General features: G+C 34.2%; 2 protein-coding genes across 3 annotated transcripts; one reads left to right on the top strand and one right to left on the bottom strand.

The window, feature by feature from the left end:
• Window positions 1–7,128: 7,128 nt before the first annotated feature.
• Window positions 7,129–12,201, bottom strand: LOC130472120 (protein FAR1-RELATED SEQUENCE 5-like). The gene is made up of 4 exons (XM_056842566.1): window positions 11,972–12,201; window positions 11,509–11,768; window positions 7,753–8,857; window positions 7,129–7,555 (listed from the first exon to the last, which is right to left on the bottom strand). Exons 1-4 carry the CDS (start codon window positions 12,199–12,201, stop codon window positions 7,129–7,131), a joined length of 2,022 nt encoding a protein of 673 aa, XP_056698544.1.
• A 5,532-nt stretch (window positions 12,202–17,733) lies between these two features.
• On the top strand, window positions 17,734–24,266 carry LOC110803074 (phosphatidylinositol/phosphatidylcholine transfer protein SFH12). 2 transcript variants are annotated; one of them, XM_056842003.1, is made up of 15 exons: window positions 17,734–17,982; window positions 19,009–19,095; window positions 19,418–19,679; window positions 19,794–19,893; window positions 20,593–20,859; window positions 21,037–21,114; window positions 21,372–21,473; window positions 21,554–21,603; window positions 21,799–21,898; window positions 22,015–22,110; window positions 22,187–22,249; window positions 22,624–22,744; window positions 22,866–23,242; window positions 23,731–23,808; window positions 23,912–24,266. In XM_056842003.1, exons 2-15 carry the CDS (start codon window positions 19,044–19,046, stop codon window positions 23,921–23,923), a joined length of 1,758 nt encoding a protein of 585 aa, XP_056697981.1. In that variant the 5' UTR covers window positions 17,734–17,982; window positions 19,009–19,043; the 3' UTR covers window positions 23,924–24,266. The 2 variants fall into 2 exon arrangements, with proteins under 2 accessions (XP_056697981.1, XP_021864233.1); XM_022008541.2 differs by having other exon boundaries at window positions 17,742–17,982; window positions 22,202–22,249.
• The last annotated feature ends 941 nt before the right edge of the window (window positions 24,267–25,207 follow it).

Raw genomic sequence — 25,207 nt, 5'->3', positions numbered from 1 at the left:
TTTGATTGGTCGAGCTTCAGCGTTGACGTCCAGCTTGTGACAAATCAACTTCGGATCTATCCCTGGCATGTCTGCTGCTGACCATGCAAAAATGTCTTTATGATCCCTGAGCAGTTGGATCAGATCGATTCGGAGCCCCGAGCTTAGGCCCTTGCCTATTCACACGCTCCTATCTGAGTCGTCTTTGAGGGAGATATCCTCCATTTCTTGATACGGCTCGGGAGATAGGGTTTCGGGACGAGCATCAACCTCCGCGGGTTTCACCAGACTGCTTGTGCCTGCCTTTCTCCTCTTTGCCTCGTTCTCCTCTTTTGGGGGATCTTTCTTTTCTTCTTCAGCCTCGGTACCGTCTCCTAGCTTAGGCTTTCGGATGCGGTGTGGCAGGTTCTTCTTGCAACCTCTTGATCACCTCTAATTCGTTCGGCGAATCCTACGTCCGAGACGTATATCATCAGTTGATGGTATGTGGATGGGATTGCTTGCATTTTGTGGATCATGGTTCGCCCCATGATGACATTATATACTGAGTCGCAATCCATCACTAGGAATTCGTCTCGGAGAGTTTTTGCTGCTTGGCCTTCGCCAACCGTAACTGGTAGGGTGATCTTTCCCCGAGGAATAGTTGCGGATCCGTTGAATCCGATTAGGGGGTAGCTAACTTTTGTCAGCGATTCTTCTGACTCCTCTAGAATCAGCTGCTCGAAGCAATTTCTAAAGATGATGTTGACGGCGCTTCCTCCGTCAACCAACACTCGGTGTACGTTGTGGTTATTGAGATCCATGGAAATTACCAAGGGATCGTCATGTTTGTATTGGACTCCGAAGCAATCATCAGCAGTGAAAGTCATGTTCGGGGGATGTGGTTGGCTATCTCCCACGGCGCTGAAGTTCACTCGATGGGAGAGAGCTCTTAGGTGTTTCTTGTTGGGCTGACCAGACCTCTGCCCCCCGAACACCACCAGGATGTCGTTCTTCTTCTTCCCTGTGGCTTCGTAAACCCTTTTCTGGGATTGCTCCTGCGGCTTGCCGCTTGCGGCCTTTTCCTTTTCCTCCCTTCGGTCTAACAAGTATTTTTTTAGGTAGCCTCGGCGAACGAGGTCCTCAATGTTATCTTTCAGCGAGTTGCATTCCTCGGTGTGGTGACCAAAGTCATCGTGGAACTCGCACCATTTGTTCTTGTTTCTCCGAGCTGGGTTGGACTTGAGCTTCCCTGGTAGCTTCCACTTCTCGTCATTTCTGTGGATGCTAAAAATTTCCTTTCGGGGCAGAGCTAGTGGAGTGTAGTTAGTGTATTTGGGTTGAAGTTCACCCTTTTTCCCGTCTTTCTTCGGGCTCATATCTCTAACTCCCACTTTCTCTTTCCCTTTTCTTGAGCTGCCCTCGGGCTTGCTCTGGTTGTTTTTCGTATCTCTCGGATCTGACGATCCTTTCAATCTTGCAGCAGCTTTGTTGAACTCTTCGGTTCTGATGAATGCATCAGCCATTTGGAGCACGTCGGCTATTTTGGAGGGGTTTTCATTGACATTTTGTCACGGAACTTCCCCTCCTGGAGTGCGTGCTTTAAAGCAAAGATGGCCACGTCTGGCTGCAAGTTTGGTATGTTTGTTGATTCTTTCATGAATCTGGCCATGAATTCTCTTAGACTTTCGTCTCTTTCTTGTTGGATGGAGGTTAATTCTGCGATGGTTCGCTCGGGGCGATTATTGCTCACGAACTGCGTGCAGAATCTCTTCTTCAACTTTTTCCAGCTTTTGATCGATCCCTTCGGCAGCGACCTGAACCACTCTCCCGCCACTCCGGTTAGCGTGGTTGGGAAATATTTGCACCAACATGCTTCGGAGTAGGGGCTCAAAAATATTTGCTGCTCGTAGGAGATGATGTGATCCATCGGATCCGTGGTTCCGCTGTATGTCAGGTGTGCTGGCAGTCTGACCTTTGGGATTTCTTCCATGATCAGCTCATCCGAGAATGGGGATGACGTTGGGGTCATGATTCTTTTCCCGAGTCTAGCCCTGATGCCTTCGCTTTCCGGGGTTCTGTTGTTAGAACGCTCGGGCGTACAACGGGGGCTAGGGGTTCGATCATGCCTCCTGTCTCTTCTTCTCTCTCGGCTACTGACCTCGGGTCGTTCGCTGGATCTACTTGATTCGCCTGCCCCAAGCCTTGAATGGATCGAAGGTCTTAACCTCGAATGGACCGAGGGCCTCAACCTGCTGAGTACCGAGCTTCGGATCCGAGTGTTAGGAGCAGTCGATTCGCTTTGGAGAGCTGTTGGGGTAGGTGTTGGTTTTGCAAACCAATCTGGTTGCTGTTGTGCCCTTTTTTGGGTACCCCACGTGCTTTCCATCCATCTCGACGTTAGGTGTGTTCCTGTCAAGGGAGGGAGTTCTCATTCGGGTCAAGATACTTCTACACTGAGCGGCTCGTTCAGCCGTCGCTTGGTCCTCCTCTCCTCTCTGCGGTCCTTTGTCAATCCTTGATGTTTCTCGTTGAAGAGGAAGTTTTGCATGATGCTCATGGCCGCTTTGAGTTCTTCCCGGGATGGGATAGGAGGTCCTGCGGTTGCGGCGGTCGTAGCTCTGCCCGGCTGTGACCTCGCCACCGATTGAGGGTGCGCCTCCTCATCAGATTCTGAGTCTGATTGCACTATCATTTCGTCATCATTGTTGTTGACAATATCGTTAACCATTTTCCAGAAAGAGATAGTTCGTGTTTTCAAGGCTTTGAAGTGTTCTTCCCCACAGACGGCGCCAAATTGTTTCGGTGTTGTAAAGGTGGAAACAATGGGCTTCGAATGAAGGCCCTTTCTTGTGTGTTGAAGATCTTGCTTGCTTGAATGAGTCGAGTCCGAATTCACCTGCACAAGAGTAAAGTCACTAGCCTCGGGGGTGTTTCCGATGAAAGCCCCTCTGATGCCTAAGTAAGAACGATGCTCGGATTCTAGAGAGAAGTTCTCTAGAAGAGTAGTCTTAAGGCGATAAATTGGACGTACCTTGAGGTGTGAGCCTTGGCGGCCTATTTATAGTGTTTGCATAATAAATGCCCATAGGTCATTTATTGCTTTTGGGCCATGGGCCTTGGTTGATGGTTGAATAGCCCTTTTGGAGTATAGTGGGTTTGATGTTGTTGTTTTGAGCCATTGGGCTTTGGACTTAGTGGCCCAATTGATATTCAATTGGGAGCCCAAACACTCTTAATCTTATATGTTCATTTTTATAATTATGTTGATTTTTTGTAAAAATTTTTGTATATACATAAATGAGAAAGGTGACAAAGGAAAAAGACCTCACAGGATTCACAAACTACCGGCTGCCTTCTCTTCTCCATATTTGGTCAAGTATCGAGACTTGTTCAAAAATCTGGACACAATGCATCAAAGCATAGCAGATTATGTCTTAAGTGGTCAGGACAACAGGTATTTTCTTTAATTTCACGTAAAAATAATTTAAAATTTAAATTCTTATACTTTCTCCTAATTTACTTCCTGTTTGTAGTGAGGTTCTTTATTTTGATGGATATAACTACATCAATAGAGAGGACATGAAAACACTGGTTGATGAAGCGGAAGTGGTTGACTGTGTGATTGATTCATGGTCAAAGTATCTAAATTCAAAGGGCCATAAAGATAAACTCTTCCTTTTAACAGTTCCATATGTAAGTATAATAATTGATGTTATTTAAAATGGTCATTTTGTTTATGTAAAATGATCATTTTCCTAAAAAGAATGTTCAATATTAAAACAACTAATGTTTAATATATTTAAATAGAATGTTCATAATTACAATACATAATGTTCAAAATTTTGGAAATGGAATATTCATTATTGAAATAATTAATGTTCAACAAAATTAAGATAACAAGTACGAATGATTAAATTGAAATGTCCATCATCATTGTAACTAATTTTACATATCTTTATAATTGAATGTTCATTATCTTTAAATGCAGCATATAATGTGCACAAACAAGGTATGTCCAGCAGGATCCTCATACGAAAAAAGGCTTGATGATTTTAAAAGCAGGATTAACGAAGAACTTGATAACTATAATTTCAAAAACATTCATCAATTTAAACAGGTAAACCTATATAACTTCTAAACCATTCCTCAACCTTTAATGTTCATTTTAATGTATATAATTATTCATTGTTTTTAACTTAAATAATTACCTCTTTTTCAGATATTCATCCCCGTTCTTGCTGCAAAACACTTCTATCTCCTAGTCATCAACCATTACACTGAAACTGTGGATGTAATTGACAACAGGCCTCTACCAAGAAATGTAAAATTTGAAGCTAAATACGAGGGCCACCCAGAAGTTGTGGTAAGAAATAAAACATTCTTAAATGTATATTTGTAAAATCAAATATAATTATCTTACTATTATGAACATAAATTCCAGATGGATGCTTTTGCAAAATATATGGGCACATTTGGTTATGAGATAGAACCAATGCAAAAGTATGAAATGAATTTGCTCAATATGAAATGGAGAAGCATGAAAGACTATACAAACTGCGGTGTGTATGTCATGAAGCACATGGAGACCTATACTGGTGATCCAGAACATGAATGGATCTATGACTTGAAGGCAAATGATGTAAGTTGAATTTTGTTCATTCTTCTTTTGTATTTTATTCATTTATTTTTATTGTTTTGGTCTTTTCTGTTTTATTGTTCTGTCTGTTGAATTTCTTTTATATTCCTCATTTTATAATTTAGTATTTGGATTTTATAAAACATTTTTAATTTTTTTTAAATTTTTGATATACAGGCAAATCAAATAAGGAAGCTTCGTGTCACTTTCTGTGGTCTCCTAATGCTTTGAAAGCAAAATGAAAAGCATGAGTCAAACATAAATGAAACATGGAGGAGTTAATGAAAAATTAAGCAGGTAGTAAGAAGGTTAACAAACAAAGATAGATTTTTAGTACAATGTAAAGTAAATATTTTGGTATTTTGGTGGTTTGTTCAAAAACATATAACTTGGTGTTCATTTCTTTTATGTTTAATATTCAGTTTCCTTTGCAGTATTAAATCAAATGCACAAAAAAATTTGCAACTCAATAATTCATACAAAATAAATATTTACTAACTGCTTGATTTTATGAAAGTTATATATAATGATTAATATCGTTAAACAATGTTCATTGTAAAAATAGGTAATAATCAATATGATTCATAGAACGTTCAATTATTAAATTACTAATATTCATTGTATTTCAATAAAATGTTAATTTCTAAAATACTTAATGCTCAAAATTTTCATATAGAATATTCACTTTGAAATACGTATTGTTCAAAATCTTTAAACAGAAAACACATTGACAAATACGTATTGTTCAAAATCAAGTGGAAACAAAAGTAGATAATGTTGAATATATTTGACTAAAATGTTCATAAACTTCAGAAGGATGTCTTAAAAAAAACATAAAATAAATTCAAACATAAAATATTATGAAAAATAGTGATGTTCAAAATGTTTGATCTCAATGTTCATTCTATTAAAACTAAATGTTCAAACACAAAAAGATTCAGTACAAATAAATGCACGTACAAATTTTCGACTCAATAATCAATAGTTACTAAATCCTTGACTTTTAATGGCTTTTTCAGCAACCATTGATTCATCAAAAAGAGCTAAAAATGCATCATACTTAAATTTCAAATAAGCTTGATCAATAGCAGATTGATGAGATCCTTTAGTACCCAACGGAGGTTTAGTAACCAATGAAACTTTAGGTCCTTGAACCTTAGGTCCAACTTGAGTAATTTTTTCAGCCTGAATAGATCCTAGAACTTTAGGTACTACTTGAATAATTTCTGAAGCATGAATAGGTCCTTAAACTTTAGCTTCAGTACAAGATGGAGCTTTAGTAAGCATCGGTGATGGTGAAAGTCCCAAGTCAAATGCATTCCTGATATCATACTCATATATCTGCTTATCCTTTTTTGCTTTAGTAGCTGATGTTCCTTTAGTAGCTAATGGTGCTTTAGTAGCCGATGGTGCTTTAGTAGCCGATGGTGCATTAACTTTTGTACATGCATCGGTTTTAGTACTTCCATGAACATATGAATCATTTGAGGTTTCTTTTGTTGAATTGTTTTCCTAAAATTGACACAAAATGTAAAGATATTCAAAAACAGAAATTTAATTATTCATTTTAAAGAATTAAATATTAATATCTACCTTGTCCGATGATTCTACATTTTTATCAACAGCAACACCTCTTCTAAAATATTTTGGAGGTGGCTTCGGAAAAGAAGCATCAACCTGAAATAATATAGTGATCATTTATCAGATAATAATGTTAATATATTTATAACTAAATGTTCAAACTTCGAAAGAAAATCAACCTGAAATAGTGAAGGATCTAGTACAACTAGATCAGATGAGTCATTAAGAGAATTAGAGAAAATCACAGGGGCACCAACTTCATCCAACTCCTGCAAAAACCAAGCAAAAAAAAAAAAAAAATGTTCAATTAGTTATAAGCAAATGATCAATTTATAAAACATATATGTTCAATATTAATAAATATTTACCATGACTGCAGATTGAGCCTTAAACCTTGTTGCATCTGTAAATTTTGCTTTTCTCCTCCTCCGATTCCCTTTAGCTTTATTGTAGATTTTCTCAACTGTACTCTTCAATCTGTCATTCCTCTCACCTTTTTTCCTTAAATTCTGTGGGTTTTTTTTTACTAAGGGCACAAAGATATCTTCACCCTCTTTAGGATCAGAAAAATCAATAGTACCCCTAATACTCTCCACTTTTTCTTTTAAAAGACCAAAGGCAGAATCAACCTCAGCCCTAGCTTGAAGAGAATCTTGACTAGACATAACAAGCTTAACAAAATTCCTAAGGGTTTGTGCCCTCCAAACAGAAGCCGCAACTATATTGGACTTTTCACCATCATCTTCAACCAAATGACTGCACATAGCCGCTTTTGTCCACCTCTTCAATATATAAAGATTGAGAATCTCTGGGACACAATGCACATGATAAACATGAAGCACATGAGAACATAAAAAACCCATTTCAGTAAAGTACTGACAAGTACAATCCACTGCAAAAGTCTCTTGGTTAAACCGAACTTCATGTTTAATCAAGTCTTTTTTAGGCCTCTACACATAATAACTTTTCTCTGTAGCTGTGTTTCCACGTTTTTCTTCTTGAGAACATGCCATCCCTTTAAGAAATTGTTCTTCAAACAAAACATATGCTTCTATAGTGTAAATCTTTCTCGCATGAAGAAGAATTCCGCAATTTGCAGCTGCAACTTCTAGTCTACCTTTCCAATTTCTGTAGTCATGACCATTCTCTTTGCTCCTCCACTCAGAAATAACATCCAAAAAAACATGATAAAAATCACATAACCCTTGTGTCTTATCAAGTCGATGGGAAACTAACTTGTTGGTAGTTTCACAACGCTGTGATGATAACACACCACCAAACCAATAGTTCTTAGAATAAGCAGGACACCACATCTCTCTGATTGTATATAAATTCTTCAACCATGGATTTTCAACGCATTTATAGTGAGTCAACATTCTGAAAAACAAAATGTTCACTATAAAAATCAAATTTGTTCATTAGAATATACCTGTTTGTTCAGAGTAAGAAAAGCATATAACTTAGTAATAACATGAATTACTAAAATGTTCATTTCTTTATAAGTAGATGTTCATAAGGTTACAAGTACATATTATTTATTAATTTGAAGTAAATAAGTAATCCAAATTAATTACCTTGGCCAATGATATTCAAATTCAACAGCAGTTTCACAATACTTCAGAAGATAATTGAATATGTCACAAAAACCATCTAAAGCTCTATACTGCCCAATATGCTTCTTTGAATTCTCCCCAATATGCCACGTACATAATCTATGTCTAGCATCTGGAAAAACATTCCTTATCCCGGCAGCAATGGATGGAGCTTGGTCTGTCATAATGGTTATTGGGGGATTTCCACCCATTGATGTAAGGAAAGTTTGAAAAAGCCAATTAAAAGATTTTGTTTTTTCATTGATAACAAAACTCATTCCAAACATAACATTATTAGAATGATGATTCATACCAACAAAAGGAGCACAAATCATATCATATTTATTGGTCCTATAAGTAGTATCAAAAACCAATAAATCCCCAAAATAATCATAATCTCTCTTCATCCTACCATCACGCCAAAAGAAACTTAAAAGTCCCTCTTCTTCACTAAGCTCAAAGTCATAATAAAAACCTTCTTCACTGGAATTTTTCTGAGCAAAATACTTGATTAACTGAGGACAGTCATGACCTTCAAGTTTATTAGCTTTTGCACGTGATAAAGCATTATAAGCATCACTAGCTGTAAAACCGACCATAGGTGATCCGCCTACTTCTTTCCTCAAAACCCTCAAGGTATCAGACACTTTAACACCACTAGCTTTTAAAGTAGACATAAAGTAAAGAGCCTCCTTACTAACCTTCCTTTGTGATCTTATCAAATGCCTCTTATTTAGAGGAACCATAGCATGGTTATGAATCATATTATGATTCACAACCGTCCATACACCATCTTTACCAATAGAAAACTGAACAAAAGCAGTACACCCAGTACGCGTATCCAATCTAGCATAAGACCTTGTTCTCTTCCTTTTTTCATCTTTAACCCCTTCGCAGGTACACAAGAACCGTTTCATAGTATAAAGTTCACTGTTTTGACGCTTCCGACCTTTCCCAACCCTAATACCAAAACCTTTACTAAAAGCATATTCATTATACAAATCATAAGCTTCATCTTCATTTTTAGCTTCCTTCATCATTAACATAGATTCTGACCCTTCAACAAAAAGACTTACTTCCTTATTCACTGCGAATGGAAGAAATGTTCAATGTTAAAATAGTGATTGTTCAATGTGAAGATAGTGAACGATCAATTTCAATAATAACTAACATTTTGAAATTTGAAATGTTCAATATCCTTAAATAAAATGATCAATATTAAAATAGTAATGTTAAAAATATTAAAATAGAATGTCCATTGTTTAAATAAGTGTTGTTCAATGTACTTAAATAAAATGTTCATTACGAACATAGGTAATATTCAAAATCATTAAATAAAATGTTCATTGTAAAATATAAATAATGATAAAATACTTGAATAAAAGAGAATGAAACAACGTCTTGTATCATTCTAGGAGTACAAGTTTTCCGGCAAGACCCCCCTCATTGTTCATACTCAAGGTATATACGTTCCAAGAGTTTTGAAGCTCTTTGGGTTACACTTTACGTTAATTAGTATATTATGTTCAAGGCGAATCAAGACACAACATACAAACAATTGAACAATTAAACAATTCAACAAAGACACTTCATTATTTTAATTCTTTAGGACTTGTGATCAAACATAGACTCAAGTGAAATTACTCCCATTGTTCCTTCTCAAAAACACTGTTTGAGATAACCCGACATTGCCTATTAACAAGCGGGGTGTGCCCTTAGCACGAATTGTCCTTAATTCAATTCACATAGACTCTCTAACATATTCTACCCCTTTGGTAGAATATATACTGGCAATATTCGACAGGCTCAATAATTATGCTAGACATCTTGTACTATAGCATAATAATAATTATAACTTGCATGCGCACTACTCATACATGAAAACCAACTTGAACAACATGCTTGACATAATTCAACGATTATAAAAGTCCATAACATGATAGTTCAATAGAATCTATAAATCATAATTAAATCCATAACATGCTCGTTCACATAGATTCAATAATAATAATAACATGCTCGTTCTCAACATTAAACATGAATTCATAACAACATAATCATTCCCAATCATCAAACATGAATTCATAGCATATAAGTTCACATGATTCGCATTCAATACACTTCACAAAGTCCTCAAGGGATGGGTGGTCACCCTAGTCTTGTACGTACCTGGAATACCTAAGTACGGGGGCCACTGTGCGAATCACGACTCACTAGAAATCAACTCCTATAAAACAAAATAAGAGAACTAAATTATTATCCATGTTTACTAAATTTCCAGAAACTATTTAAGAAACTAAAACCCTTAGTTTAATTTAAAATTCATTCATTAATTGGTAATTTAATAGCCTCAAATAGTCAACTCAAGTCCTAGCATAAAAACATTGACTTTTTTGCTTTAAAACCCTTAAAAACCAACTTTTTAAAGCTTATAACCAATCTGAAAATTTAGGTTGATTCCCATAATTTAAATTGTCATTAAATTATGTGAATCAATCGCTCAATCGATTTTAAACCGAAACCCTAACAATGGTTTAATCCGAAAACATGTTTTGACTTCAAAAATCAACACTTTATAAACTTATTAAATCTGAAAATCATAATTTAAATCATCAAAACCAAACTCTTTAATTAAAACACAATACTAACCCAATACGGTGTTCATAACCGTTTTAATTAATCCAAACAATCCAATAATTAAATTTAATCACAATACTTAAATCAATTTAAAACTGAAAATTAATAATTTTGAAAACAAAATTTGATCTTTCCAATTGGCAACACACACACACACACACAACAATTATTCGTGTTGTGTGCGTGTGCGTCGCACGAACAATGCAACAACAACACACGCAACACGCACCGCAAGCAGCAGTGGCGCGCGCGCAAGGGCGGGCGAGGGGCGACGAGGGGGTTGGGCACAACAAGGCACACACACGCGGCACAGCGTGCGCGCAAGGGCAGGCGAGAGGTATTGGGCACAGGCGGGACACAGCGCGCGCACACACAGCACTGCTGTTGTGCTGCGACGCGACGCGGGACGAGGGCGAGCAAGGGACGAGCACGCGAGTGCACACAACAAGCAGCAGCAGCAGCAGCGGCCTTGTGCACGAGTGCTGGGCGCTGCGGGGCTGCGACGCGACGAGAGGGAGAGAGAGGGGTGCGCGTGAGGCGCGTCTGGGCACGAGCACAAGGGCACGGCTCGTGCCTTGTGGCTCAAGAAAGGGCCGGACGAAGAGGAGAGGTAAGAGATGAGAGATGAGAGCAAAATTCAGAATTTTTAAGTTAGGGGATCTCATGAAGGGGAGGTGTATTTATAGGTTCTCATCCCTTCATGGGTTAGGTATTAGGGTTTGAGGTCGGGCTTGCTTTTTGGGCTTAGTTGAATTTAATCCTTGCAAGCTCTTGTTGGGTTTTATTATGGCAAACGACTGGGCCTTAATTAAATTAAATTCGTTTTTGAAATACGACCCAACAATTCCTGATTAAATAAATTCATTGAATTTATTTAATAAAAATACGGTTTTCGAAATAATTAATATTTAGTTACTTAAAAATAAAAAGCGCATTTAATTCTCATTAAATAAAATTAATTTATAAAAAAATACAACGAAATACTTTATAAATATAATAAAATATATTTATAATTATAGAAAAATACGAGGTATTACATTAAGGTTTTCCGCATGATTTATGTTTTGTCATATGTATCATAACCTAACACTTCTGGTCTACCTTTCCAATTTCTGTAGTCATGACCATTCTCTTTGCTCCTCCACTTAGAAATAACATCCAAAAAAACATGATAAAAATCACATAACCCTTGTGTCTTATCAAGTCGATGGGAAACTGACTTGTTGGTAGTTTCACAACGCTGTGATGATAACACACCACCAGACCAATAGTTCTTAGAATAAGCAGGACACCACATCTCTCTGATTGTATATAAATTCTTCAACCATGGATTTCCAACGCATTTATAGTGAGTCAACATTCTGAAAAACAAAATGTTCACTATGAAAATCAAATTTGTTCATTAGAATATACCTATTTAATTTGTTCAGAGTCAGGAAAAGCATATAACTTAGTAATAACATGAATTACTAAAATGTTCATTTCTTTATAAGTAGATGTTCATAAGGTTACAAGTACATATTATTTATTAATTTGAAGTAAATAAGTAATCAAAATTAATTACCTTGGCCAATGATATTCAAATTCAGCAGCAGTTTCACAATACTTCAGAAGATAATTGAATATGTCACAAAAATCATCTAAAGCTCTATACTGCCCAATATGCTTCTTTGAATTCTCCCCAATATGCCACGTACATAATCTATGTCTAGCATCTGGAAAAACATTCCTTATCCCGGCAGCAATTGATGGAGCTTGGTCTATCATAATGGTTATTGGGGGATTTCCACCCATTGATGTAAGGAAAGTTTGAAAAAGCCAATTAAAAGATTCTGTTTTTTTATTGATAACAAAACCCATTCCAAACATAACATTATTAGAATGATGGTTCATACCAACAAAAGGAGCACAAATCATATCATATTTATTGGTCCTATAAGTAGTATAAAAAACCAATAAATCCTCAAAATAATCATAATCTCTCTTCATCCTACCATCACACCAAAAGAAACTTAAAAGTCCCTCTTCTTCACTAAGCTCAAAGTCATAATAAAATCCTTGTTCACTGGAATTTCTCTGAGCAAAATACTTGATTAACTGATGACAGTCATGACCTTCAAGTTATTAGCTTTTGCACGTGATAAAGCATTATAAGCATCACTAGCTGTAAAACCGACCATAGATGATCCGCCTACCTCTTTCCTCAAAACCCTCAAGGTATCAGACACTTTAACACCACTAGCTTTTAAAGTAGACATAAAGTAAAGAGCCTCCTTACTAACCTTCCTTTGTGATCTTATCAAATGCCTCTTATTTAGAGGAACCATAGCATGGTTATGAATCATATTATGATTCACAACCGTCCACACACCATCTTTACCAATAGAAAACTGAACAAAAGCAGTACACCCAGTACGCGTATCCAATCTAGCATAAGACCTTGTTCTCTTCCTTTTTTCATCTTTAACCCCTTCGCAGCTACACAAGAACCATTTCATAGTTTAAAGTTCACTGTTTTGACGCTTCCTACCTTTCCCAACCCTAATACCAAAACCTTTACTAAAAGCATATTCATTATACAAATCATAAGCTTCATCTTCATTTTTAGCTTCCTTCATCATTAACATAGATTCTTACCCTTCAACAAAAAGACTTACTTCCTTATTCACTGCGAATGGAAGAAATGTTCAATGTTAAAATAGTGATTGTTCAATGTGAAGATAGTGAATGATCAATTTCAATAATAACTAACATTTTGAAATTTGAAATGTTCAATATCCTTAAATAAAATGATCAATATTAAAATAGTAATGTTAAAAATATTAAAATAGAATGTCCATTGTTTAAATAGGTGTTGTTCAATGTACTTAAATAAAATGTTCATTACGAACATAGGTAATATTCAAAATCATTAAATAAAATGTTCATTGTAAAATATAAATAATGATAAAATACTTGAATAAAATGTTAATTGTAACATAGGTAATGATCAATAACTCTTAATAGAAAGTTCAATAAAATACAATAGAATATTCATTATCTAAATAAAAAAGATACAATATATTTCAATGCAATGTTCATTACTAAAATATGTAACATTCAAAGTCATTAAATAAAATGTTCATTATTATTGTAGACAATGTTCAATTTCCTTGAACTGAATATTCATATGTTTGTTAAGAATGTCATAACTAAACAATGAACAATTTTTTCTTTTGGGACAGAACAATTCAAAAATTCATAACATAATATGTATTTTATCAAAATATATAACGTTCATAAGATCTGAGCTAAAAATTCATTAACATTATATACATTGATAATAAATAAAATTATGAATAAAAATCGAACAAAAACTAACGTACAATTGCAAAAAAATAAGAAATTATGCAGAAAACAAAAACAAAGATACAAATCAAAATCGAAATATCCAGCGAAAACACGAAAAATAACAAAATTCTAAACACTTTTTATCCAAAATCAAAATATAAAATCGAAAACAATCAAAACCAAAAACATTGAAATCAAAACAAATAAATGAAAATAATAAAAATATAAACTTACATTCTGACATCAATGTACTTAAAATTCCAGAATTAGATTCGAAAAGAGCTTCAGAATTTTCCATAACTGCGAGCTCCATCGAAACAGAGGAGAGAGAAAATAGGAGAGAGAAAAAATCGAAATAAACCCTAAGAACAAAAATTGCGCAACTTGAAGAAGAAGTAACAAAAAAAAAAGTTAGGAAACTTAGGAAGGGGATAAAAAAATGCTGAACAACGTCGTTTTGGGGGGGGGGGGGGTACAGCCAGCGCTGGCTGTACCCGCATCACACGACGTCGTTTGGTTAGGGGTACAGCCAGCTTGGCTGTACCCGAGGGCAGCCAAAAAATTGCGCTCGGACGTGTGTTAATAAAAGGATTAGGTTTAACTATCAACTAGTATTTGGGCCCGGGCGATACCCCGCATTATTTCGTGAATAACAATAATTATCATATTTTTAAAATGTAATTTTGTTTGATTTTGTTTTTCATAAGATAATTTTTCTATATTATATTAATATTAATTTTTCATAAAAAACATGCATGTAAAACATTATAGCTCAATTGGTTAATGGTCGAAAGTTGAAAGTGGAGGTTGTGGGTTGAAATCTTATGCAAATCACGTATATTAGTATATACGGAGTAGTATAGATTATAACGGTAGTTTAAATGTTAGCCAAATAATTACTCATCAAAATCACTTTAGAATTTTTAAAATACATGAAAAAATATATTTTATTCTTGGAGGGGAAATATTGTTATTATTATTGTTACTTTGTACTTCATATTTGATCGGTGACCATTGACTAAAATGTTCAAGATCAAATATGATATGTAAGCTTCTTAGTTTAAATCATTAACCCACCACACACCAATCATTGGTTTAATTTACTACAATCCTTAGCTAATGGAGTATTATCTTATTGATTCTTTATTTAATTAACATTTTACTCCACGTAATAAGATTGTGCCACTTATTTGCACACAATTATGAATTATGTAACTTTTCTTTTATCCAAAAAAAAATGCGATATTTTTCTTAATCACTTTATATAACGAAGACAAACTCCAGCAATAAATTAATCAGTTGAATTTCGTACTCTGTCTTAAACTAAAGAAGTTAGGTGGGCAGGTTGGAGGCAATGAGGACATCTTAAAAGCTTGATAGATTAGTATGTATGTAATCACTCAATAAAAATGATTCATATTTTAAAATTATATTAATGCTCTATGGTCAAATTAATAATCTAATATAAAAAAAAGTAGGCATATTTGCTGAAATATTAGAGCATCACCTAGGATTACTAATGGTTTCGGCCAATGAAAAATAAGATTTCTAATTTATTTTTGAATTAAAAAAATCGATTGCCACGTAGATAATTAATTAGATGCCACATAGACATTTTAAATAATTAATTGTTAATATATACAACTCCATCTAAAATCAAATACTCTAAAAATTAAAAAATAAATCTAAAATAAAATTCATCCAAAATCAAACACTAATCTAAAATAAAATAAAATAAAATTCAATTTAAAATCAAACATTAATCCAATATTAGAGCGCCACGTAGGAAATATAATGGTTTTCCGCCAATGAAAATAAGATTTCAAAATTAATTTTGAATTAAAAAAGTCGAGTGCCACGTAGATAAATAATTAAGTGTCACGTAGAAATTTTCATTAATTAATTATTCGTATTACGTATATACAATTTCATCAAAAAACAAACACTCTCATAATTAAAAAAAAAATCTAAAATGAAATTCAATGAAAAATAAAAAACTAATCTAATATAATATATATAAATTGGTATATATATATATATAGGAGTTTTATTTAAACATAAAAATTTAATAGAATCCGTGCATCGCACGGGCTAAAATCTAGTAATAATAATAATAAGGATATCGAGTATATACATACCGTTACTCGTGTAATAGGGTTTTCTTCATGCCCTATTTATTGATAAATGAACTATAAATAAGAGATCAAAACAATGTGATAATTAATTTTTAGCGGCGTGAATAGGTATGATAGAGTAGATGAGTAGGTTTTTTCATGTCGTATTATTGACATGTATTGTATGAGAGACCAAGAATTTGAGATAATGTGACAACTAATTTCAGACGGTGGGAGCTATACTGTACATAGAATATATCCGCTATGTCCGATCTGTCAACTACGGAGAAGTTATGATGATTTATGGATAGTGATAAAATAAAGATATTAGTTCCTACATGGAATACCTTATTTGACTTGTAAGCAGGCCATATGAAGAATTGAAGATTAGTTAACAATAAATGTTAAAGAGTGACCCAGAAAACAACTTAGTGGAGGACCTCAAACTTTATTGGAGAGTTAGAACTTGGAACCAGTCTTCTCAATTTCTACCTATTTATTTTTATGTTACATAACATTACATGTTGGCATGTTGCCCTCATCCTTCTTCATGTTGTCGGTATCCTGCTTTTGTTGTTGTTGTTGTTGTTGTTGTTGTTGCAAATTTATTGCCCACTCACCGTTTACGGGTAGACTTCCCCCTCAAAATTGAAACTAAACTAGACAGTCAATTTCAGAACAAATCAATTGGACTTCTTCAAAGGTGAATTTCTGAATTGAAATCACCCTCTTTTAACTTTACTTGTCATTGTTTTAGCTTATCATATGAATACATAATAATGTCAATTAACTACTAACGCCCTATGGCAACCGGTCTATTAAGAAACAGCAGGTCGGGCTTAATTTTCTTGTTAACCAAAAACTCTCACATTATAAGAGTTATAATGTCAGGGATTTAGAATATACGCTCATCCAATGTATGACACAGAAAAGAAAAACACAGAAACTCTAACCTACAGTAATACTCTAAAACGCCGTTCTTCCCAAACAAAGCAAGAGATTGATCGTGATCGTTCTCTTCCGTACTAGCATACGTGGGATCCAATCGGTGCTGGAGTAGGTCGTAAGATATTGTAATCGTTAAAGATTTGCTACTAGCTAGTACTTTTGGTACTTTTTCATTTCCCACGAGATATATATGAGTCCAAAAGTAAAAATAATACGGAGTATTATTTGAAATTCGATATGATATGATGTGATAACGTAACATAATAACTTTACAACTAAGATATCAAGGTAGCTGATATCTACTGAACATGACTTTATTTTTAACTTTTCATTGCATACTCATATCAACCAACTAGGTCGTAAAATATTGTGACCATTAGAGATTTTCTACTACTACCGGTGCCATTTGATATTTCATATTTCATAGTTGGTACCTTTCCAGTTCCCACGAAATACGAGATTAAAAGTGATATCGATATATTTCAATTCTTCACATCATTGTTATGATAACGTAACATAATGACTTTACCAACTAAGATTACTAAGATATTAAGGTAACTGACATTCACAGCAAGTGTCTTTAAAAATGTTATTTTTACCAATTAAATGAAATCGTTACTCCGTACTTTAAAAGCTCAAAATTTTATATTTTTATATATTCGAGAGAATACGATCCTCCACGATATAGTTTATCATATGGTAAAATACCATAAAGAGGAAAAGGGAATCCATTAGATCGAGCTAAGTAGTTGGCCACGGTTGGTAAGATCTTATGAATTTTGGCGGGTAAAAGAAAAGAAAAGAAAAGGATAATTAAAATAATTAACATAATAATAACAGTGAAAATGATGATGAAAAAAATGGACGGAGTGCCTTGCATTTCTCCCATAGCCGTCTATCTTTCTCTTTCTTTCTGTCACTAAAAATTACACAAAAATTAATTACATAATTAAATTTCTAAGAATATGTCAATGCAAAAATATTATAAAACCATCTGTAATCAAAATGCAAAAATAAAAAGGATTATAAAAAAAGAAAATAAAAAAATAGAGAGACAGATTATGCTGTATTGCAAACAGAGTTGTCTTCTAGCCGTTATGAAGAGTTTTACATTTCTATAACTCCCTCCTAATTCTCTCTCTTTCCTTCATTTTTTTTTGCGACTAAAACAATTTTTTCCCAGGTAAATATTTCTTCCTCTTTTTCTGATTCCAAATCATTTTTCCCAAAAAAAAAATAAAAAAATCTTATTGCCCTTCATTGTAGCTCAATTGGGTTGATTATGCATTAAGTTAGTATTTTTGTTGTTGTAAGTTTATGATTTTGAACATCTTTATGCGTTTTTCGTGTTTTCGGTTGATCTTGATCGAGCTAGTAATGGTGCTAGGAATTTCTCCAATGCAAAAGAATTATAGGGGCTTTGTGGGTTTTATTTGGGTTTATTTTATTTTATTTTGGTGAAAAAAATATTTGGGTTTATGTATGGATAAGAGTCACAAAATATAACAATATAGACGTGATTTGATCATAAAAATTATGATAAAATTCTGAGTTATGTTATAGGAAATGGCAATATTTTTGTTGACGTAAGAAGAAATCTATTAGATATTGTGAAAGTTCGTGAATTGAATTGTATTCCATTGATCAAAGTTATAGTATTACAATAGTCCCCTAATATATTAGGAAACCTAATGTGATATTTTTTTTTTTTTTTTGAAGGTAACCTAATGTGACTAGTGTTGTGTAATTTATATCTTAAAGAGAATTCTATTCTCTATCCGAAACTTTAATTATGTTGATTTGTTTCTAAATTCTGAGTAATACCCTTTCTTCTCAATCTTAAGATACTTGTCATATATATTTTGGAGGTAACAAATTATGATGCTAATATTTAAGATACTTGTCATATATATTTTGGAGGTAACAAATTATGATACTAGTGTAGATGCTGATTTAATGATTTTATGGCCAAAGTAATCAAATGTTAACAAAGAAAATTTTCTAGATAATATTAAAATAAACCGCGATTTTATCTGTATCAGTATTATCCTATATTCCTATATGATCTTTCCCAAACATCTAGTTTAGATGGAACAAAATAACCTGGAAAAAATCAACCTTTTAAGGAATATATATGTTCATATTGCTAAACATTTATTTTTACCACATTGTGCAGTGTTTGATTAAATAATATATCCTTCTTTTGCAGAGTTTTTTTTTTCCGTGTTTAGGAGTGTATAAGCAATGGCCATGACAGATACCATGCCTGGACCTATGGCGCAATCCCTTAAACCAGGTAATCATTTTAAACTTCTAATGAATAATGTACTCCTCCGTTCTTAAATATTTGTTCCAAATACATATGTTAAAAAAAATATAAAAATTTGATATTGTTAAACTACTCCCTCCGTTCCTGGTCGAGTATTAAGGGACGGAGGGAGTACACATTAAGACGAACAAAATAAGATCTCACAATGAATATGTTTTGAAGTACGTATTGGAAAGAAATTAGAAGATTCTCTTCATTTGTGAATAGTGTCAAGATTCCAAAAGAGACTAATATCATTTTAGTGAGTCATATTAAGTTAGTGTTAATTATTTTTGGTTTCCTGTATCAGGACTTGAGAAACCTGACATGGATAACTACGATGATGAGAAGAAAACAAAGCTTGGTTCTTTCAAAAAGGCGGCTTTTAATGTCTCAAGCATGGTTAGGAATTCGTTAACAAAGAAAGGTAGAAGGAATAGCAGGGTCATGTCTATTTCTTTTGAAGATGAACATGATGCAGAGGAAATGCAGGCTGTAGATGCATTTCGTCAGGCTCTTATTTTGGAAGAATTACTGCCTTCAAAGCATGATGATTATCATATGCTTCTTAGGTAAAAACTCCATTTCAAAATTGTTCTTAGACATTTTATTTCAGTTTGTTTGAAAATTGTATGAAATTTTCTTGGTTTTAGAAGTTAATAACAAATGAAGTTACTATTTGACAGATTCTTGAAGGCTAGGAAGTTTGATATCGAAAAGTCAAAGCAAATGTGGAGTGATATGCTACAATGGAGGAAGGAGTTTGGTGCTGACACAATCATGGAGGTATATACTCTATCATTCAAAGAATAATCTTCTTACAATATACTATCCACGAATTCTTATTTACAAGTGGTGTACAATAAATACTGCTTACCGGAGTAAAAGTATTTTTTTTAAATCACTAATAATGTATAAATTTAATTATTTAACCCTTTAACATATTTATCTATCAACTTATTATATTAAAAAATAAAAGTTTATCAAAACCTATTAAAAGTTTAAAAAAACTAGGTCAAAGTTACAAAAAAAACTGGATAAAAGTTACAAAAAAAAACCTTTTGTATACTATTTGTTATGTTAGTTGTGTCAAATAGATTGGTTAGGACAGGTTGGCTTTCAGGTTAAGTTCTCGTGTTATGAAAATTATTAGGTACACCCGGGTGCACCGTGCACCCAAAGGTATTTTTGTACCTGTTGGTGATCCCTATCACATTTTCTCCTCACATGTAAGGAGAAAATGTTAGAGGGTGCACCGTGCACCCGGGTTAGGTGCATGTAATATGTTCTACTCGGGTTAGGTGCAATATAGTGGATTTGAAGAGCATCTTTCACATAACTCTTATGCAAGGACTTTCAAGTTTTTAAATCAGTTTTGGTCATGTTCGCTTACTTAAGCTCAGATCGGATCAGTTTTTGACAGGTCTAGCAATCACTCAATCTAAAATGATATGTTTTCTCACTGTCTTCTGTTTTCTTGTATAGGATTTTGAGTTCAAGGAAGTTGAAGAAGTCAAACAGTATTATCCACAAGGACACCATGGAGTTGACAAGGAAGGGAGGCCAGTTTACATTGAAAAGCTTGGTCAGGTTGATCCTAACAAGTTGATGCAAGTCACTTCCATGGACAGATATCTTAAATATCATGTTCAGGAATTTGAGAGGACTTTTATTGATAAGTTTCCAGCTTGTTCAATTGCTGCAAAGAGACACATTGATCAAAGCACCACTATTTTGGATGTTCAAGGAGTGGTATGTATGATATGAGATGAAATCTGTAGCATAGCATTAACCTTATAGTTGAAGTAATATTTCTCTAACAATAAAAACCATAATAAAAGAAATAAAAGAAGAAAATAATGGTTTTTCTAACCAAAATAACAAGGTATTAAGGGATGTGAATTCATCTTTAGTTCGTGTGACTTGCAGGGGCTTAAGAACTTTAACAAGGCAGCAAGGGAACTCATTCAGCGCCTTCAGAAGATAGACGGTGACAACTACCCTGAGGTACAGCTTTTCTTCTTCCTAACTCTGTTCTGTTCCCTTTATTTCCACTTATTTCAGGAAAAATAAGTTCAGATGAGTTTAGTTAAGTTCAGGAAAAATAAGGGTTGAAACTTGAAAGAATAATTTGAAACTAAAATAATTTTTGGTGAGTTCAGATAAGATAAGTTCTGGAAAAATAAGTGAAAATCAGGTGAATAGAACGCACCCTAATATAATAATCAGGGAAATTTGACAGTTTATTTTTTTGCTTTCCTCAGACCTTGTGTAGGATGTTCATCATCAATGCAGGATCAGGTTTCAGGCTGTTGTGGAGCACCGTTAAGTCGTTCCTTGATCCCAAGACAACTCAGAAGATTCATGTAAGAATTTAACAGACTTTTTTTCCCATTATTAAGATTTTAATCTAGGATTTCAGGCCTAATTCTGTTTCCTTGTCAAGGTCCTGGGCAACAAGTACCAAAGCAAGCTGTTGGAGATCATTGATGCCAGGTTAAAATTCTCATCAGCTACCATTTTACCATAATACAGTACTTATTTTGAGTTACTATCGAAGAACTAACCTAACACTTTTTCACTCCTTAGAAATTTTACTTCAACATTGATTAAGAGTACAATAAGATTACTATACAATTGGAGTTGCATTATTTTGTGACTTATCAAGCTTCATTTTCATATGACATACAGTGAACTGCCAGAGTTTTTGGGTGGTACCTGCACTTGTGCAGCAAAAGGTGGCTGCCTGAATTCTGACAAAGGACCATGGAATGATCCTGAGATAATGAAGGTTTATTTTTGTGCAGAAATCTGTCTTTTTTCTATATATTTTCTTCCAATTGTACTTGTATTATCCTTTTTTTCATGTGTTAACTGTTTTCCTCCCAAATTTTCCTGCTTCTACAGATGGTTCGTAATGGTGAGGCCAAATGCAGCGTAAGAGGTCCTTTCCCGGTGATAGATGAGAAAACCATTGGTGAAGATGAGATGGCAAAACCTAAGGTAGTCTTCTAAGTAATGTACTGTACTGTAAATTTATCTCTGAACTGAGAATGTCTATTATGGCTACTGATTTCAGTTCTTTGTTTCGCAGAATGTGAAAGTATGCGATTCAGATGGTTTCCAATATTATGCACCCAAAGTAAGTGTTATGATTTTATTCATTATAATTCAGAGCTCATAGCAATTATACATCAGTTAATTGACACTATGCAGAAATTTTAGCAGTGATAAACTGATAACAAAACTTTCTAGTATCAATCGTTAAACATTAGGTTCAATTTACAGAATCCAACCTATTCCCCGTGGTATAGTTGTCACGTTGTCTCAACCTCTAATAATTGAGGATACAACATGATTTTGGATTCTATTCATAATAGTTGTGTTATTTCTCAGAATCTCAGACATTTATGTTCAAATAAGGGTGTATTAGAAAAGCATAAACCATTACTACATCAAGAAAGGTGACAACTTTTTCCCAGATATCCTGAACTAGTTTTTGTCAATTATTTGCAGGAACATGTGTGCAAAGATGCACCAAACGCCTTCCCATATGACAACTTTGTCCCAATGGCAGAAAAAGACATGGACAAAATGTGGATCAAACCTGTGGATAAGAACATGTCCATGTCCAAAGGTATCTGAAACAAGTCTCTTTCTGTGTACAAAAACTAAGTAGAACTATGCACAGGAGAGTTCGCAGTTTGGAACCTAAGTGCTTTTGACTGTTACTGATATTTTACTTCCTGAAACTGCAGGTAGTTACCCATCAAAGAACAGTTTCGAGGGTTCTAATCAGAAATTCAGTAATCATCTAGTGTCAGGTCTTATGTCCATGATGATGGGAATTGTAACAATGATCAGAATTACTCGAAACATGCCAAAGAAGCTCACTGATGCGACCTTATATAGTTATTGTGATGAGTCTGCTGTTAAGGACTCACACAAATTGCCAGCACCGGCAATTTCTGAGGTTGAGTATTTTGCAATGATGAAACGCATGGGTGAACTGGAAGGGAAAGTGATTTCCCTTAGCTCGAAACCAGACACCATGCCTGTTGAGAAAGAGGAAATGCTCAACAATGCATTGAGCCGTGTAGATGTCCTTGAACAACAACTTTCTTCAACCAAGAAGGTATTTTTCTATAATATATTGTGTAGTAATGTTGAACATCATACATATCCAAATCACATACACTAGGATGAGGAAAGGTTTCTGCACTAATAAAGACACCAAGGCTCTGTTTGGTTTGGTGTAAAACGTTTTCAGTGTAAAATGAAAATATTTTCAAAGGGAAAACACAATTTCAAACTAGTTTTCCTTTGTTTTGTTGGTAAAAAAAAAAGGGAGAAGATGGTGAAGATTGAGGGGAAGAAGGGAGAGAGAGGTAACGAGAAAAGGTGGAAAAGTGATTTTCTCCCTTTCAAATGGAATTTTTTTTTTTTCGACCTTTGAGGATTATGGAAAATTGTTTTCTATCCTTTGCCAAACTAAACAACCTAAAATGATTGAAAGGGGAAAATCGTTTTCCATAAAAACTTTTTATACCCTACCAAATGGAGCCTAAAATGCTGAAATAAATTCCTGCAAAAAAACTGACAATATTAACTAACCTGATGCAGCTTCTTGAGGAGTCCATGCAAAGACAGAACGAGCTTTTTGCATTCTTGGAAAAGAAGAAGAAAAAGAAGAAGATGATGGTATGCTTTTATCTTCATTTACTGCTTTATTTCCTTCTTTGCAGCACAATTTCTGATCCAATCTTTTTTGTGTTTCCTTCTTCTTCTTGTGTTGCGAATGCAGTTCCTTTTTTGAGTGCACCAGTTTCTCGGGTCAGAGATAGTAGAAGTGAGATGTCTGTATACTGCTTGCTGTAATATTAAAGAGTCGAAGAGTCTCTACCTGGTGGCGATTGTGAGTTTTAGCCCCACTATCCCCCCCTCGACGTTTGCCTGATGCGTTGTATATTACTACCACCGCCACCGCCACCACCACCACCACCCCAGATTGTCTTTATATATATATATATAATTCTTCCGGAAAGTTTGTAAATCGTAAGAATGACTTCAGAAGATACTTGTATCAGTGACACTATTGTGTTTTATGACTTTTGGTGGAATAGAAACTGGATTGCGCAGTTCATCTTTTTATCATGTTATCAGGTAGGTTGTGCCATAATCTTTAGGGAAACAATTTCATAATTAAGAGGATATTTACTTAACAATATATAGAAAGCCAGAAAAAAATAAGTTCAGATCAGATCAGAAGAACTAAGGTGAACTAAACGGGGCCTAAGTTTAGTGGATTATGCAGGTCTTCTATTTGCTTGAAACAAAAGAACAACCAATTTCACAAATGTCATCCAGTCTCTTATAGGATTGTGTTTTTCCCATATTCGCAACTATGTTTTGTTCATTTTTTAATCTTCCTTTTCATTACATTGTGAAACAAATTGGACCGATATTTCAGAAATACTAGCAGAAGCAAGTTAAAACTATTGACTTGCAATCAGATGTTTCACAAGACGAGCTTAAACTCACCTTACTATACCGGTTATACAATCTGTAACAATTTGCATTAACTTTTCTATCACATTCTTTCGGACCACTACAACTACTGGTCTACTACATGTCTGCATACATTACCATATCACAAATTCTGTCAATTTATCGTTCATGTTGTCGAATTTTCAACTTAATCTGAAGAGAAAAGATTTCAATTTATTGAACCGAAAAGGTTGGCAGAAGCACAAATTAAAATGCAACTATTATGAATTTCTATTTTATACCAAGAATGTTTCTTGGTTCTTCTTAAGATAAATCTATTGTTGCTCTCATATTCACAAGAAAATCATTAAACATAATAATCCAATTTCACAAGTTAAGGATTCGTTTGTTATCCTATTAATCAGGTAGATTTTGAAAACTGACAACAACAAACTGAAAACTACGGCCCAATTCGGTATCGTTTTTTGTATCCAGTTTTCTATTTTTTACAAAACTAAAAACCAAAATATGAAAACCACAAAAAATAGTTTTCGATTTTCAAAATCAACACTTTTCAAAACCACAAAAATGAAAACTGAAAACCTACCGTGAT

Source organism: Spinacia oleracea, chromosome 4 (genome assembly GCF_020520425.1).
Source record: "Spinacia oleracea cultivar Varoflay chromosome 4, BTI_SOV_V1, whole genome shotgun sequence".
Classification (NCBI taxonomy): Eukaryota; Viridiplantae; Streptophyta; class Magnoliopsida; order Caryophyllales; family Amaranthaceae; genus Spinacia; species Spinacia oleracea.
The sequence above is the reverse complement of the archived record's forward strand: the minus strand, read 5'-3'. Positions and strand labels throughout refer to the sequence as shown.